At 39.4% G+C, this 18,322-nt stretch overlaps 1 protein-coding gene across 12 annotated transcripts in view; it reads left to right on the plus strand.

The window, feature by feature from the left end:
- The window catches only part of TBC1D1 (TBC1 domain family member 1), a 110,586-nt gene that overhangs the window by 76,955 nt on the left and 15,309 nt on the right, over window positions 1-18,322 (plus strand). For 11 of the 12 annotated variants that reach the window (XM_068680096.1, XM_068680100.1, XM_068680101.1 and 8 more), the window contains 3 exons: window positions 7,911-8,096; window positions 12,087-12,248; window positions 14,793-14,951. In XM_068680096.1, the coding sequence (XP_068536197.1) occupies window positions 7,911-8,096; window positions 12,087-12,248; window positions 14,793-14,951 (507 nt within the window). Of the gene's footprint in view, window positions 1-4,681; window positions 4,810-7,910; window positions 8,097-12,086; window positions 12,249-14,792; window positions 14,952-18,322 lie in introns of those variants that run through there. The other variant, XM_068680108.1, reaches the window with a different exon arrangement.

Consider the following 18,322-nt stretch of genomic DNA (forward strand, 5'->3'; position numbering starts at 1 on the left):
TATACTTTTTTTGGCCTGTTTTCTGTAAATGAATGCATGAAATTCACTCTGGCTCTCACACTCATTATCCTAAACATTTTAAATTATAAAAGTGTTTCTTCAGTTCTTTGATTTTTAGCTCCTTGCCCTGCTTGCACCCAGGTCTTCATGCTTACGTGGAGACCCTCTAACAGAAATAGCATTCTGTGGCTGTGCCACCAGGGTTGAAAAAGACCTTCAAGACCAAGTCCAACCATCAACCTGACCTACTGCGTCCCATCAGCAAACCACATCCCTTAGTCCCTTCCCCCTTTGGGAAGGGTTCCTTCCCCATCTCCCTTCCCCACTAGGGAAGGGATTGCACAAGGGGGCAGTCCCTTCCGCAGTCCTACTGGCCGTGTTATTTCTGATGCAGGCCAGGATGCCACTGGTCTTGCTGACCCCTGGGCCCACTGCTGGCTCTTGTTTGGCTGCCTGCTGACCAGCACCCCCCAGGCCTTTTCTGCCTGGCAGCGTCCCAGCCACCCTTCCCCAGGCCCGTACCACCACATGGGGTTGCTGTGATCCAGGTGTAGGACCTGGAACTTGGCCCTGTTGAACATCACGCGACTGGACATGGACAATGGGCACAGCCTGTCCAGGTCCCTCACAGAGCCCTCCTCCCCTTAGGCAGATTGACGCTGCTACCCAGCTTGGTCTCGCCTGTGAGCTCAGTGAGGGTGTGCTTGATCCTCACATCCAGAACATCGATAAAAATACTAAATAAAATGGACCCCAGTCCATTTTATTTAGAGAGAGCCCTGGGGAGTGCCACTGGGGAGCAGGCACCAGCTGGGTTGAACTCCACTCACTAGGGCTCTTTGAGCCCGGCCATCCAGCCTGTTCTATACCCAGCAATCATACGCCCATCCAAGCCACGAGCAGCCAGCTTCTTCAAGAGAATAAAAAGGGAAAATGTGTTAAAAGCTTCACTAAAATCCAGGTAAACCACATCCACAACCTTTCCCTCATCTGCTTATCAGGTCATCTTGCCATAGAAGGACAGCAGTTCAGACTTTGTAACAGGCTCTCCTTATGGGTAAAATGATGAAGGGAAGAGCCCGGCCACTATTTTAAATCAGCCAAAGTATGGGCTTCACTCAAAGGTGAATAGTTTTCCGTGGGATCAGTTTTCTAAGCTCATTGCCAGTATTACACAAGGATTAGGGCAGACACAAGGAGGATGGCAGGGGCACGTGTCTAGAAGCAGAGGGTGGGTGCTCTTGCCCTTCTCAGGGGCAGTACGCGCTTCAGCCAGTGCAGAGTGATCATGAAACTTCAGCTTGCGCTGTAGCACAGCACTATATTTACATACTTGAACTCAATATCTACAAATCTCTGTGCGGTGGACTTTTTTCACTATGGTTTTTGCATAATGACTATTCAGAATTGGTCATAGTGGGAAAACTGTTTTGCAGACTGTCAGAAGCTCCCAGCAGAGTAAAGCCGAACGCTAGATTTAAAGGGTGTGTGAATTGTTCTCTGAAATATATGGTGGGAAAGTAATGGCTCATGTAGTGAGCATTCTTCCTGTGGGAGGTAGCTGGCAAGATTTTTATAACAGCTCTGTCAGTTTTAGGTTGGGGAATGGGTGATCTGTTTTAAGCTGGGCATTAGGGTGGAGTTGCATGTTGAAAGAGAGTAATTTGGAGGAATTAAATGTTGTGTATTGTTTAGCAGTACACAGGAAAAAAAGAAAAAGGAACTTTAGCCAGAACAACTATGTAGTAGTTGAAAACTTGACTTGCAGAAGGATCTTTCAGAAAGTACAAGCATCTCCATACAGGAAAAAGAAACAACCCACACCTTAATTCATTCATTACAAGGATTTGGGTTTCAGTCTCTGGTAGATAGAAGTAGCAGGCTGTTAAATCAGAAGTGCTGAAGAGAACTTTCTATAAAAATTTGGATGTGAAGAACTGTTATTAAAACAAGTTGTAGTTAGCACCTACCCATTTGTTTATTTGCTTGTGGTGAGGTGTTCCATTATTTACGTAAAAGTATTTTAAATATCATTTTGTAGTAATATTACACATACTGTAAAATCTCATTTTGGCATTCTATACTGAGAATGTACTTAGAATTTTTATGTAGTGTAAATTATTTGAAGTGTGTTCTCCAGAGCTGTTGAAGTGTTTTTTTTTTAGCAAAGAAATGATTGTTAACTAGCAACAAGTTTTGTAAATGCTGTAATAAATCCCGTTTATTAGAATTGATCATTCAGTTGTGTCCCTTTCAGAATGTGCATATGTTGATAATCTTGATTTGCAGAATAGGAGCTGGGCTATCAACATACCACAAATCACGTGCAATGAATTCCGTGACCACTGGAATATCAAGGCATTCCTTTCTCAGCATTTAATAATGTTAATAAATGGGGTGAGTTCTGAAGGTGGTGATTACTTTTGAAGAAGCTCTTAGCTTTAACTGAAAAATCAAACTCTTCAAAACCATCTTTCAGAGCTGTTTTTAACCAATTATACTGAAATACACAGATTTTCAGCAACTCCATGTTCAGTAGTTCCCTGAAGTTATATGTGAGACTAGAAGAACTTGCTGCTGCTTGTGATTCCAAATCTAAATTTTTCCAGTAACACGAAGCATCTTGTCATGCTACTTGAGCGATTATGAAGATCCTCTCATTTGTTTGGTGAGCTGAAATCTGTGATGCTTAAAATGCAACAAACTAAAATAGTCTGGTGCAAAAAATGAAATGCTCAGCTGGGATTCTTCCATGCACATTCTTAGTGAGGTATCTTACCTGATTTATTAACCCTGGAGAAAGGATGTGGCTGGTAAACAGCACATTTAGATAGTGATGTATAAATAACTCCACAGTGAAAATGGCAGTAGCACTTCATATTTGAACCTCCTCTTTCTTAGTTTCATGTAAAACCAAAAACAAACGCTAAAATAAAACCATTTTCTACATGAAGGGTTGCAACTTCTATTCAAAAATGAATCTTGTAGTCTTGTTTTTGATATTTGAAGTTGGTTAGGCTAAGCACTTGTGAAAGAATGTTTTGAAAATTTGGGCTTTTAGGTGGGTTTGTCACTTCTATTGTTTTTGACTGTGTGGTTTCTCTTAGTGGGTTTCGTTTTTTTCTTGTTTTTGCAAAGCCTTGTTTAGTACTGAGACTGGTTGAATAAGAAACTATTGATCAATTAAAGTTAGTCAATTACAAATTAACTTTCATAAAAATAAGGCTTAAGGCAGCATTCTGATAATTCGCTGTTGGAATACTTTAATGTCCTCCTATAGAAGAGGACATGAATTTGTGTTCATTGTAGCTCCTTCTGGAGCTGATGGAATTTCCTGTTTATGTCTCTACCCAAGTAATGAAATATTGGCCCTTTGAATGACTGCTGCAGTCATCCACTAGCTTTTCATTTACAAACTTTCCTTACGTGGTCCAGCAACAAACATACCGTGATACTTTCCTATAATCTTGCCTACTTTGTTTTGTGTATAATGTATGCACAAGACAATTTTGTGCAATACATCTGTTGATCCTTTTGGAGCGTAGGGTCACTCTGCATCTTAGGACTGAAGCACTGCAACACGAAGCCAAAGAGTTGGGTACAAATAAGTGGATTTGCTGTACAAATGCCTTCTCAGTTCATTCTTACTATTGGCCTGGTCTTAGCTTGTTCTTTCTTGGGTGAGAGGTGGGAGCATCAGAGTAGTACTTGTGAGGTAAGTGTGGATGCACTAGTTCATTTGTACATTTCCAGGAGCAGTTTCACCTGTAGCTCTTTACCTTGCAGCAAGTTCTTACCAGCACAGGACTGTTTGTGGCTTTCCCAGTGAAGTACACACTGTGTCAAGGAATACTCAGTTTGGACCCCACAGACTTAAAGAGGTGCATGGTGCAGAAAAGTAATATGCACTTCCTATGGGAAATAATCTGTATGGTGATAAGATACAATAATAGTTATCAAATCAACTTGCCCAGTCCTGAAACTGAATTGCTGAAGTATGGTAGACTGTAGAAATAGCATCTATGGAGGCAGGATTTTATATGGAGCTGCAGTGAGGAGTGCAATATATTTGAAAGAAGTACAGGTCAAATGTGGACTAGGGGGTCAGCAAGAGCCAACGAGGTTGGCAGTTGAACAGGGAAGCAGTCTTCCTGTGTATGCTGATACACTTAGTGTCCTTAAGTGCACCAACTAATCTAATGCAAGTTTTGAAAGCTGCAGTGGCAATGACTTGGGTTTTAACACATGGCAGTTTGATTCGGTGGAATGTACGCTCCTAGCATGTTCAGTTCAGTTGCTCTACTGCTCATCTTTGTTTTCTCTGCTGTCCTCTGGATCTTTTGTGCATAACAATGAAATGTTCAGTTTCTTGTTACAGTATTTCTTCTCTGGTCTCTTCTATATGGGAAAGCTGGGTGGCATATCTGCCGATGGCTCTGTTATATGTTTGTGGATGTGGATTAGTGTTGACTTACCAAACGTGCGTTATTTTATACTTTGCTTTGAGGGCTTACCTGCCTATTCCACCTCCCTGCCTTTGCCAGCCAAACAGCTGACGCAACTCTGCAAACTGAACAAGCCACCTGAGCAGTTAAACTGGTTCATTTTGGTTTCTATACATCCTGGCACATGCCAGGATGGTGATGGGAGGGAAGGCAGGTTGTGAATGTGTTGGTCTTTATCAGAGTGGACTTTGGACTTTCTGTTAAATGTCCACAAGTGATAAGAAGAAAGGAAGAAAAGATAGAAAAGGAGCTGCCATTTGGAAGGCAAAACCAAGCCTAGGACTCTTCCACAGAGGAATTAGAGGTAGGGTTGATAATGATAATTGTTCAGCCTAAAGAATTTTATAATTTCTTTCTGTTGTCTTATTTTTTGTTTTATAGCCTTAACTTCTGTGAGCTAAATTTCTCTTAGTGTCTTCACTAAAGGTTACTTGGTAACAGACAAGAATTTTCCATCTTAAATGGAAGTGGGACCATGCTCCTGAGTGGTTAACTCTCTGCAGTGGTTACAAGCCTTGCTACAGTAAGGTTGATCACTGGAGGACTAGAAATTCTCCAATAAATTAGGTGATCTTTCATTAACTTGGTCCTTGGAGAACAATCCACAAAATTTGCACTGAGAAAGTAGAAGGTATATGTTAACAGGAGAATGTTAGGGTCATTCTTGCTTTAGGAAAACAATGTGTGGATGTATGTAATTCATTTCCTTGCATGTGTTTTCACAGCCTGTTTTTTGTTTTGTTTTGTTTTCCATAAGTGGGTATCCATAAGCTGTCTCTGTAGATAGTTTGATAATTTCTAACACATTACATGTATATACACACATACAAGACCAGATTACATGTCTGACACTGAGATCCATAAACCACTGAGAGGATGAGTAGGGTGGGAAGAGATTTGTTCCCCCCAAGATGTACATGCATCTTACTGGATGCTCTGAGAATGTACCAAGTGAAAGGTTACAGACAGTGTAGTGGATAAGGATGTTCCTATCTATATCACTCTTACTTTTTACACTAATGTTTGTAGACCATTTTGGGGAATTCCTTTTTCTTAAGGCAATGTTACTATTTGTATGCAGTGCTGTCTTAAAGAAAATGAAAGACTTTCTTTAAAGATGGAAAGTGTGTTTTTTTCCTCCAAGTTCCCTATCTATTAATGCAAATGAAGCCAGTTCAGCTAGTATTAAGAGCCGTTCTCTTATAATATTATTTAATATAAATTGAAAAGTGATGAAACCTACTATATGCAGTCATTGCAGTCATTCTACATAAAATTTACAGAACATCAATGTACACGCTATACCATCACAAAAGCAACAAATCCAAATAATTTTCCTTTGATTCTCAATGCAATTTGAGAATTATCAGGTGACTTCTATACCTGATGACATTTACCTAAAGCTTTTTTACAGTTGCAAGTCTTTGCCTAGGGGCATCTTTTCATTTACCTGTAAAGAAAAAGTGAAATGAATGTTTCCCAGTTTATTTTGAAGGACCTGATGTAATTTCTTCATTGTGTTGATTATACTCAGCTGTATTTCTGAATGCATACGTGTCAGTGCTTCCTACTTCTTTGTGACACGTGGTGGTTGCCTTTAAAGAGTCAAATATTTGTCCTTTGCTTAGTTCACCATCCCATGAAGCTCATTGTTCTATGAAATGTTGTAGATGCCCAAAGTCTGGGTATCCACACTTCTATAAACTCAGACTTCGGATATATATTTTTAAATTGTGCTTGGTAGCCAAAGAGGTACATTTATTTTTTATATATTTTTTATATTTTAGTGCTTGAGTTTAGTACTTGTGTGGTAACACACAAATAAATGTTGTATAAGGAAGCAGGTGGTATTTGGACCCACCCTATTCCTCTTCAACTCTTCAAGAGGAAAAAACAGACAGAGGCAAAGCATAGAAAAGCAGAAGCCAACAGCTGTGAACATTTCCATTCATATTTAGCCATCAGCTCAGTTGTGTGAGTGCCTTCAAACAAACAAGAAAAGAATAGCTGCATATGAACCGTGTGAGTCAACATATGGTAGCTTTCTGAGCAGAATTTAAAGGGATAAAAGCCCTTCTGTTTTGTTAGGTTGAAGAGATGTGATAATTTGTGTGTGTATGTTTGGTTTGAAATACTTATCACTGTGCTAGCCAGTGATAAAGAAATGGACCACTGAGCTACCATGCAGAATGATTGTTTCAGGAATGCTTCTTCTCCAGGAGCATGCACGGATGGACATGTCTTTGGGACAAGTGAGTGGGGAATAGTTCTAGTTACACTGATCTTAAAGCATTTTCTTGTGTGTGTAATTGGTCAGCTTCTCCTCAGGGAGATGTTTCTCAGCCATTCCCTTTTGGCTAAGGGAGAAGTTCTGTTGTGATGACTTTCTGTTTGGAGTTCAGTAGAAAGAGAGGGGTGGTTTTGTTTGATAATTCATTTTAAAGGTGGTAAATTAAGCAATTTTTCTTCTAAGTATATCAAAGACTACTGAGCCTTCAGAAAAGCTATATAAAACAATGATAGCATTAAGTGATGCTACATCAGGCATTGAGAAAGCAAAGTATGAGTACTTGGGCTTTTTACATTGAGGACTTGATTAAAAACAATGTTGTTTACCCTTTCCCTAAGAAGAAAAAATTTCTCAATTTGTATGAGATATATTTAAGGATCTCTTTCTTTTGTAGCGATATCAGTCTTTTTAGAACTACCTTGCGTTCCTGTCAAAAAGATGGATTTTGTGGTAGACCAATTGAAGCCAAAAGAAAAAGTGCAGAAGGTTGTGATGTGGGTAAAAATTAGAAGTGAGAACAAAGGTGTCTTAAGTGTTTATCTCCCTTTCTGAATGTTTACTTTAAGAACAGGTAATTTATCCCATTGTATGGCCTTAGTTGGCGTTGTGTGTGTGTAGCTAAGGGTGTGTGCTTTCTTTCTCAAGCAGAGTTTAGAGATTATTTTTTAAATTAAATGGGTGCTGTATTTCATTTTATATCCTATTTGAATCATAACTGTTTTCAACTGTAGCTTGTACATCTGCAGGTTTTCAAACTTGCCTTTTCCCTTTTATTTCTGTCTTGTAAAGCTGTAATTAGTAAGTGGTGGTGTTGGCATATGACACAAAGTGTTTTTTTTAAAAACAAACAAACAAAAATGTCCGGGCTTTGGCCGATAATGTTTCTTATTCAGAAAAAAAAAAAAAAGCAAATCTGCTTGAAATTGTCACCTGGGAAATCTTGCTTGGTATTTCTGCCTCCTGTGTGTGTGTGTGTTTCTGAGTATGTATATATATATATATATATATAAATACGTATACAGATATATAGTTATATATGTAATCTTTGAAAATTCTCCCTTCATTTACATATTCATGAAGTCTAAGTAGTTCACAACAGCTTCTCTCTTTCAAAGATTACTCTGAACTGGGAGAACTTCCACCCAGATCACCATTGGAACCAGTGTGTGAAGATGGCCCCTTTGGTCCTGTGAATGAAGAAAGGAAACGGACACCCCGTGAGCTTCGTGAGTTGTGGAAGAAAGCTATTATTCAGCAGATACTGCTTCTCAGAATGGAGAAAGAAAACCAGAAATTACAAGGTTGGTGAAGCTCTTTGTTACACACTGCTGCAGTACAAGTTCAGATCTTGATTTGCTCTGTGGCCTTGGCAGTGGATTGGACCAAACCTTAATGAAATGTATTAGGGACATACAGGTAAATCAGTTTGGTAGCATCTCCCTCAGCTCTCATTATGGTAGGTAATGATTTACAATTTATTTATTTGAAGTACTTAACCTTATAATTCATTTACTTCATCTTAATTAATATTTTTTTAGTTTACAGTGGCTGAAGTGTTTTAGTCTGCTGTCTAGAAGTGATAATAAGGAATGTAGCACAATCACTATCATGAACTTGTTTTCTACATTTGTATGCCTTTGTGTAAGCATTGATCACTGCAGTGTTCTGCTTGGCCAGTTTGGGAGTTGAAGTTCTTAAGGCACTGCCTGAGGACTTCAGCCCATGGGTGCCTGTGGTAGTACATGCACTGTGCAAGCGAGCTTTGTATGAGGTAGCAATGACTTAGACCTGTCAGAAGTATGATGAGAAGGAAGATAAGAAACCTGAAGTTGCAGTGGTTCTTAACACAATTTTTCTGTGGCCAAATGCTTCCTACAAGTCTGCCATAGTGGCTGTTTTAACTTTTTAAGTCAAAATGCAGGTCATTAAGAACATCGATTTTATTGTGGCAGCTGCAAGTGACTGTCCATGAGAGGTGCTTTTTTGAGGATATGACTTAGGAGGACAGAAATGTTTATCTGGCTGGTTTTAGATGTTCAGGAAGGGAGTAGCCGCCTGGGTGTGGGGTACCTGGCATAAAAATGGCCATTCTTATTTGCCTTTGTGTAAACTTGGGGAAGGACTGTCTTCCATGAAGAACAGCTGTGTCGAGTAAGGACCCAGCAGTGTGAAAAGTTCAGTATACCAAATGTGAAATCCTTTTTTAAACTTGGGCTGAGACTTCTGGCTATAGGAGAAAACACCTCTCTTGGACATTGGATATGGTCCCCCCACAGCACTTACCCTGCCTGCAAGCTATTTGCTGCTGGTAGTGTAGCTCTATTTGGGCCCTAATATCTGAAGAATACCTGATACCTGAATTTCCTAAGAGTGCTGGAGGTAGCACGCACATTCCCAAAAAAATCTAATACGTTTTATACAAAATTGCTGGTACAACAAAACCTGGCCACGGGAAACAAATATACAATGTTAGGTGCCATGGAAAGCATCTGGAGAAAGAGGTACTGACAGCAGTGATTTATATTTTTTATTTTGGAATAAAGAAGTTGTCCTAGGTAGCTGCTGCATGAACAACTCAACCAGTGAGACAGTACCTGCAAAACCATAGGATCATAGAATCATTAAGGTTGGAAAAGCCCTCCAAGATCATCTGGCCCAACCATCCCCCTACCACCAATGTCACCCACTGAACCATGTCCCTAAGCACCATGTCCAACCTTCCCTTGAACACCCCCAGGGACGGTGACTCCACCACCTCCTTGGGCAACCCATTCCAATTCCCAACTGCTCTTCGTGAGGAGAAATGTCTCCTAATTTCCAACATAAACCTCCCCTGGTGCAACTTGAGGCCATTCCCTCTAGTCCTATTACTAGTTATCTTTATGCTGCAGTGCAGCTTTGCAATATCATGCCACCTGTTCTGATGCTTTTGTCTCTGGAAAGAAAAAGTAAGAATTTCACATGCAGTAGGAACCCTGAGTACTGCTATTTAGTACTAAACAAAGTATTAAAATTAAATGTACAGTTACATTTTTACTGATAAGGCTTAAGTATGATATTGGGAATTAGGTGTGGTCAGTATCTAATAAGCTTTTTAATAACGGCATATCCTGTCATCAGTCCTTGTGTGTCACTCTGTCACATTTCTGCACGATACAAGAAGGCTGGATCAAGCTGTCAGTTGCCAAGCACCACAAAACATGCTTGCAAAATACAAACAATTGAAAGCTTTCTCTGAGTTTGTTTTCACGTGAACTGAAAGTTAAATGCCATTTTTAAGTTATCTTCATACCTGTGTGTAATACTTTTTAATATTCTAATATATAAATATGTTACATTTTACCTAAAGCAAATGTGAACGTGTTGACTTCACTGTATGGTCTGGATACACAATCACTTTCAGTGTGGGCACACAGCTATAAGGCACCTTTCAGTGCTTGTAATCACATCGTTCTGGTTATGGCCCTTGTAAATTTCAGGTGATACTTAACTGTTTTCCAAACAGTCATTTCTACTTCAGGCAGGCAGTGGAAGGGAAAAACTATAAGGAAAAATAATTTTACTAAATTTATATAAGCAACATAGAAACATTGAAGAATTGAACATACAAGCATCGAAGAATTAAACTAACAAAAATAACATCCTTTTAACATAGATTTTTCTCAGTGCTGTACCAAATAGGAGTGTGATTTTGGTGAATTTGTATTGTGAATTTTCAAAGTAGCAATAGGCTTATGTTGTATGGCAGAATGTCCTCAAAATGGCAATTTCTTGTTAGCATTACAGTAATGCATCCTCACAACAATGAGGTATGGTGAATGTGTCACAGCAACGTTATTAAAAAGCATGGTTGCTTTTTGATATAGTTTTCATAAACATGGTTCCAAATCTTTCAATTTGCAATTTGCTCAATGGCCATTGTTGAAAAGCAGTATTTTTTTTTTATTTTTGTTTTATACTTACAGATTCTTTTCCATCCTTTCTTATTCTTGAACCTGTGCCCTGCTGGCTGTGCAGGCAGAGAGCTGTTGCTCATATCCCAGAACTCTTGTGCTGGGACTGTATGTGTTGAGTCTACAGCAACATTACAGTCCAGTTAAATAAAAATAAATAAATAAATAAAAGGGGACACCCACTCTTAGATTCTCCATTGACTAGTTAGAGTCTCTTTACTCCACTCTCTTTGTAGTTTTGTCTAGGTTTCCTTATAGTGTATTCTTTCAGCATTTCCTCCCTTTTAGGAATAGATGTCTGACACCCTTCCATCTCTTCAATGCAGCATCTTTTTTTTTCCAGAAAAAGCTGAAAAATCTCTTCTGTTTTTTGGTCTTGTGACCTGCACAAATTCATTCCGTGTTCCAAAAGGTCTTTAGTTTACATGAATGCCACTAATAAACCATTTGTTCCAGATACACTTTCACACTTTATCTGTGAAAACAAACAAACAAAACAGAAACGAAACTTAAATATTTTGCCACTAGTTCCTTTGAAATTTTCACTCCGGTTCCAAACTTCGGAATTCATGTGCAGATACAGAATTTATTTTACTTTTTGCAACCGTTCTTTGATCCTTTCCTTCAGCGTTTGAAGGATTATTTAATACAGTGCAATATTCTTGTAACTCAGAATCTGAGAAGAGCACAAAAATACAATGCATCCCTGCTTAACAAGCTGTGGTGATCTAAAAGGCCATATTTAAGCCTGAGTTACATGCTGACCCTTGTTCTGATTTCTTCATTGGCGACTTCAAGAGAGCCTGCATATTGTTCTACATTCTATTTGTGTTCAGAGTTTTGAAGTTTTCTACACTTGAATTTTCCTTTTTATGTGGACTATAAAGTGTCATAAGTAGATGCTACTTTTTTTTTTTTTTTTTTTTTTTTGTGGTGCAAGCCTTGTGCACTAATTTTTCTAAGAGTTTGGAACTGGAAATATCATGATAAGAAAATCTTGGCTTTTATTTTTGAGCCATTGTCTCTCATGTTTCTTTAGATTTAAGAGTTGCCTAGCAGTAAGGAGCTTCATTTAATAGGCCAAACACTGTTAATGTATGTAACTGCATGTAACAAAATAAACAAAAACAAAACAAAACAAAACCACCCACATCACCACCAACAAAAACCCACACCACAATCACAGCAATTTTTACCCTTAATGTTTCAGAATTAATTGGCTTCAGTTTTTGGTGGCTTGCAGGATAACTGTTTGCATGATGAAGTTCTAAGTTAAATTAACCCATTTTGCAAATATTAAACAATATTAACTGGTGCATTCATGATATCATTTCCCAGCTTCGGAAAACAATTTGCAGAACAGACGTCTGAAACTTGACTATGAAGAAATCACACCATGCTTAAAAGAAGTGACTCTGATTTGGGAAAAAATGTTGAGTACACCTGGAAGGTCAAAGATTAAATTTGATGTGGAAAAAATACACTCTGCTGTTGGGCAAGGTAAGCACTGTTTGGTATTTTGAGTTGTTGAAGTGTGCGTAAATTGAAAAGGAATAGGGTGACTCGTTAACTATTCCTTACAGCCAGGTTCTTGCTGGAGCTGTTTCTCAGGTTGCTGACTACACGAGTAACAATGTTTGGTATCTTCACAGTTATTTGTATGCATGTAACTTTCCCTTTCAGCAATAGCTGCAGTTATATTAATGGGGTTAAAATACTTGGAGTTCTTTTTTTAAACATAAACTCTGCTTACAGGAAAGGTGTATAGTACCTCTGTGAATCATAACAGTTGCAACCCAATTTTATAAACAAAGTTGTAATTAAAGAAATAAGTCTGGATAATGCCAAAGACATGACCGTATAAAGAACTGAAGAAGCTGTGTGCACTGGAAATTCTGGAAATTCTGTTCCAGCCTGGCTAGTACATGTACATACAAACACTATACATTGCTATCTCTGCTTTTTTTTTTTTTTTTTTTTTTTTTTCTCTGAGATGAGCAAAGCATGTGCCTCCAGACACCACTTACAGTCTTCCTTGGAAATGCACTGTATGCTCAGTGCTGTATGTTGCTGATGTTGAAGACAGCTTCTCCAAGGAGCTTTCTATAGTTCTATACAAAGTTTTTCAATGTGTAAAGGAAGTATTAAGAATTCACTGCTAGCAGATGCTGTTTAATGTTGTAAATACCTATATATTGTTATCCGAGCAAGTTGCAACAAATTTTCCATTTCTAATGACTGGGTAGCTCTAGATTTCTGATAAATATTCTAACAAATATCCTAAGCACAAATCTCTGGAGAGTACAGAAAATTCATTACCACAGCTGTCCTTCCTTTCATATAGATAAAGGCCAGTCAGTACGTGAACATGAGAAAAAATTGATTTTGGTTGATAGTCCAGTGATGCTGGCCTGTGTTGGTGTTCAAACTAGCACTTTAACTTGAAGCGATGCTAAATAAATAAATAAATAAATCCCTGCTTAATGAATTGCTACTAATAAACAGATACAAACCAGCAGAATCTTAATGCTACAAACATCTCTGTAGAGCCTAACTGTGGTAAAACCAAGTGGTTAGAGTGATGTCAAATTTCATATAAATGCAGAAATGAAAAATGCATTTAAATTCAACTGAGCAAGTTCTAGTTTAGACCAAAACTGTTAAAAATGACTTGAGTAAGCAAGGCAAATGAGCAAGAAATACAAGATTCAGTAGGCATGGGGCTTAAGTTGGGATAGTAAATATGTAGTATTGACCCATAACATACACTGTAGTAGCTGTTAAGTATAATGCATATTTCGCTTACGTGTACAATGCAGCATCCAGAGATGAACTCAATAGGGAACTAGTTTTCTTAAGGGAACTTTAATTCACTTGTAATTCTGCATCTGTAGATGTGCTCTATTAAGCCAATTTACCCTACGTGAGACATTCAACCTCACTGAGGTTAACAGGACTTTATATGGATATCTGAAGAGGCACTTTCCCTCACTGCTTCATGTTGGAGACTTCCAGTAATCAGGGTTAAGCTCCCTAAAGTAATTTACAGACACACGCTCTAAATATACTTGTGGTTTGGATTCAAATGCCATACAGATATACTAGCATTTCATGTGAAAGTAGTTGTTTCTGAGTTACAGTAGTCTAGTAAAAATAAGTATTACTGAAAAACTTAAAGCCATAGGCTACTTCAAACTGTAATACCTTGTTCCAGTATATCATGGATTAGGCAGAATACTTTCCCAAAGAATAGGATATTGAGTTCTTGTGTAGATGGTATAATAGTGCCAATCTTGTGCTAAATAAAGTATTCATGTAATAATAACCTTTCTGTTCCTTTCAGAGCTCTGCATTTAGATGCAGATAAAGGTTACTGTTATGTATGTGAAAGAGTTAAGTAGCTTCATCCCTTGATACAGAGAAAGAAATTTGGTTTTAATACATTTTTACTTGCACCAGTCATTCAGCAAGCCCATAGCAAAACTGGAGATTAAATACTTGCTTCCTGATTGCATGACTGTTGTTGTAGTCTCTAGACCACGTCTCTTTTGTACTTGTTAATACTTCAGGTACATATGCATCCTAGCTTCCTAAAATTTACTCCCAACAGCAATGTCAGTGCTGTATTTGGGGAAAATGTCAATTACTTCTACTGCAGAGCTTTATCATATATTTTAATGTGGAAAATGGATGATAAGCGTATAGTTTTTCAGAGACCAGCATTACAGTTTTTGCTGCCTCCTCTAGTACTTTTTAGACTGAATACAACTGCTAACCTTAGACTTAGGCAAGCTCACCCTGTTTCCACCTTAAATCTGTCCTGGTACGTTGCTGGTGTCTTTTATTGGTGAAGGAAGTACAAGCACACTAGTTTGATCTGCTTCTATGGTCTACTGGAGGCAGCAGATATCTGGCAGATATGGATCTGCTCGCATATCTAGATACAAGATACAGATCTTCAGTTCCTGAACCCTGTTAGTTCAACTGTAGCTGAACCCTCAGAATGAGTGGGAATTTACTGTATTAATGACCTTCTTCTCTCAGGAGTACCACGTCACCACCGTGGGGAGATCTGGAAGTTTCTAGCAGAGCAATACCATCTTAAACATCATTTTCCAAATAAACAACAACCAAAGGACACACCTTATAAAGAACTCCTGAAACAGCTAACTTCCCAGCAACATGCAATACTTATTGACCTGGGTAAGTACAGTAGTGCTGTGAAATTAAAATAAGGGTTTTGAGATCTCCAGAAGAGAAATAAATAAAAGAAAGTAACACATAAAAAGCCTCTTAACATTTAATAATATGTTGTGGGTAAAACCTGCTTTTGATCTGGTGTAAGTGAGAACTGTTACTTGGCACCACAAAGAAAATGTAAAATCTACACTTCAAGCACAAAGGTCCTTTGCAACATGTGGTAATTAGAGGCAGCTAGATGCGTCTCTAATGCATCTGTGTTTCACGTATTGATGGTGAACTCCACAGACCAGTGGAATACAAATTGTCAAGAAAAGAAGTCAACATTTAAGTGCAGTTGCTTGAGTAGCAGGTGCTATTCATTCCTGATGTCCAGTGTATTGCTGTATCTTTAGAACCTTTGCCTGAAATATTGCAGAAGGTTTTTTTTTTGTTTTTTTTTTGGGGGGGGGTTGTTAAATGGGTATCCACTCAATAGCTCTTTTTTATGGCAGTTCTCAGCAGGGTGTTCTGCCTAATTGTAAGCAGTAGCTGGCTCCTAATTTAGGACAGTGAATTGGTCTGTGGAGGCACATCTGCTTCACTCCACTGGATACAGTAGAGATTAGAAACCAAGGCTTGTGAATTTTTGAAGTGTCTGTTATAGAATCACAGAATGGTTTGCGTTGGTTTCCACCCCCTGCCATGGGCAAGGACACCTCCCACCAGACCAGGTTGCTCAAAGCCCCATCCAGCCTGGCCTTGAACACCTCCAGGGATGGGGCATCCACAGCTTCTCTGGACAACCTGTGCCATTGCCTCACTACCCTATGAGTGAAGAATTTCTTCATAATGTCTAATGTAAATCTACCCTTTTTTTTGTTTAAAGCCATTACTCCTATCATTATTCCCCCTGACAAAGAGTCCTTCCTCAACTTTCCTGTAGGCTCCCTTTAAATATTAGAAGGATACCATAAGGTCTCCCCTGAGCCTTCTCTTCTCCGGGCTGAACAACCCCAACTCCCTCAGCTCTTTTTAGGAGAGGTGCTCCAGCCCCTTGATCGTGGCCATACTTTGGACTTGCTCCAGCTGATCCATGTCTGTCTTGTGCTGGGGGCCCCAGAGCTGAACGCAGGGCTCCAGGTGGTGTCTCACAAGAGCAGAGCAGAGGGGGACAATCACCTCCTTCACCCTGCTGGCCACGCTGCTTTTGATGCAGATCAAGATAAAGTTGGCTTTCTGGGCTGTAAGCTTGCATTGCTGGCAGGTAGGTGGGCTTCATACGGGCTTTTGGTCTTCTTAATTAGTTTTCCCTTTTTCCTTACATTTATTGTTCAATGCTTAAAAAATTGTTTCTAATATTAGGAAGAAGCACAAGAAAAGAAATCTAAATGCAATGAAAGGATTGTGTCCAGGAGGTAGGAGCAGAAAAGGCTGCTGAAAATAATCATGGAAGAACAGTTCTTATGCACCTCAGAAAAACTATGCCATGCCTAACTTGTCCTTCTACATTTCTTATTCCTTTATTGTTTGGGGTTCCTTTCTGTAAAATCGTTTTCATTGACTCTTGCTACGGGTAGGCTAAGATCACCAAACCAGGAACACCAAAAATCAGCTCGTTCTGTAAGATATGGATCACTGCTAAACTTCGTTACTGGTTGCTGTTGCTCCCACACAGTTCTGTTAAGGTCTGTATCGGTGGCAGTAACTCGTCCACCCTCCACTTCAGAAGCCATGAGTTGGCCATTCATTTCATAGAACTCACAAAGTCTTTTGGCATCCTCTCCTTCCCTAACAAAGGCTTCTCCCTTTTCTTTGTGGTTCAGCCCCCGGGCAGCATGCTGCACATGGCTGCTCCTCAGCTGGGCTAAGAATTCTGTGGTATCTTCAGTCATTAAGGGATTTTAACGTGACAGTAATTGTTCAAATATATGCAGCTGTTGAGTCAGATGCTCACATGTCTAACCTTTACCTTTGCAAAAGTGCTTGAAAGCAAGTCATCTGATGCAAGTTTTTAACACCTCACTGGTTTATGTCTGAATCGGACGTTTTATAGTTAATCCATCAGCTATTCTTGGGAATATAGAGTTGTGGATATTTCTTTTAAGATACTGTTCTCTCCTGCCTTGGATATCTCGGAAACCAGGAGCCATCCTCGTTTTTCCACGAGGATGTTGCCTCTTGCACATGGGGTAATTCTTTACTCTCATTGTTCATCATGTTCTCTCACAGTAAAGGAAAAAAATAATCTCTTCTTCCAGAGAATGACAGAATTTACAAAGGCTTTTGTGGTAGCGTTTGTGGTTTGGGTCTGAGGAGCTGTGCGGAGCAGTGTAAGAGTTCCGTAATAACTACGTTTAAATGAATGAATTTACCGTGGAAAAACCTGTTGTTGGGGAAATTTATGCACCGTTAACTAACGCCATGTCATGTGATAGGATGGTGATAATTTACAGGAAAACGTGTACTTGGTTTGGTCTGAATGACTGATACATGGTGTATTATTTTCACTTAGGTCTTTTCTGTACGATCTCATAGAGTTATCCTGTTGTACTTCTGTTCTTTACAACTGTACTCAAACAGTATTTGAATATATTTCAGTGCAAATAGAAGGCTATCTACCCTTTCTGCCACATCTTATAGGGATCATCTATACTGAGAGCTGTTCAGGGGCACCTACTTCTTAATAACTCTGTACAGTCTTCAGCATGTACCCAACTGTGAGAAGATTTGTCAAGTTTAGCTGGTGAACTAAGCTTTACGTGGTAAATGAGAATATTTGCCCCATCTTTCAGCCAGTGTTTTGCAACATTTAGTAAAGTCAAAATGTCAAGGCAGTGCATGCAAAACAAAAATCTGGTGGAACAGGCACAGTTCTGCTAAAACTGGTGTGAGCTGAGCTGGGGAGAGTGACTTGGTCTCACCTTTGCTCCATTTGTCTCGCCTGCCAGGCTGAGGAGTGGCACTGGGAAGTGTGTGACACTCCAGGGAGCCTTAAGTGGCCATCTGGGAACGGGCAGTCGCAATGTGTGCAGATTGTTTCCCTCAGGACTTGGTCACGCTGATTCTAGGAATTCCTCTGGATTGCACAGTGCCAGAAGTATTTTTTTGAGAGACACTTAAGTGCTGACATGACTGATGGGATGGTTAGCAAATGATCCAAGTCAGCGTACGTGGTATCGATACCCCTGGCAATGTGCGTGGGGGTTCTGTCACACCAAAGTGCTGCAGTAATGGGTGAAGAGCTTTGTGCGGGGTTAGTGAGTTGGTTGAGTAAAGCTGAGTCCATAACGTGGCAGAGCTGACACAGGAGAGGGTGCAATAACTGGCAGCTGGAAGCATAGCCAGCCTGAGGGTGGTTTTCTTACACAGCACTGGGGCTTGCTGGCTGTTCG

Source organism: Anas acuta, chromosome 4, assembly GCF_963932015.1.
Source record: "Anas acuta chromosome 4, bAnaAcu1.1, whole genome shotgun sequence".
NCBI classification, from domain to species: Eukaryota; Metazoa; Chordata; class Aves; order Anseriformes; family Anatidae; genus Anas; species Anas acuta.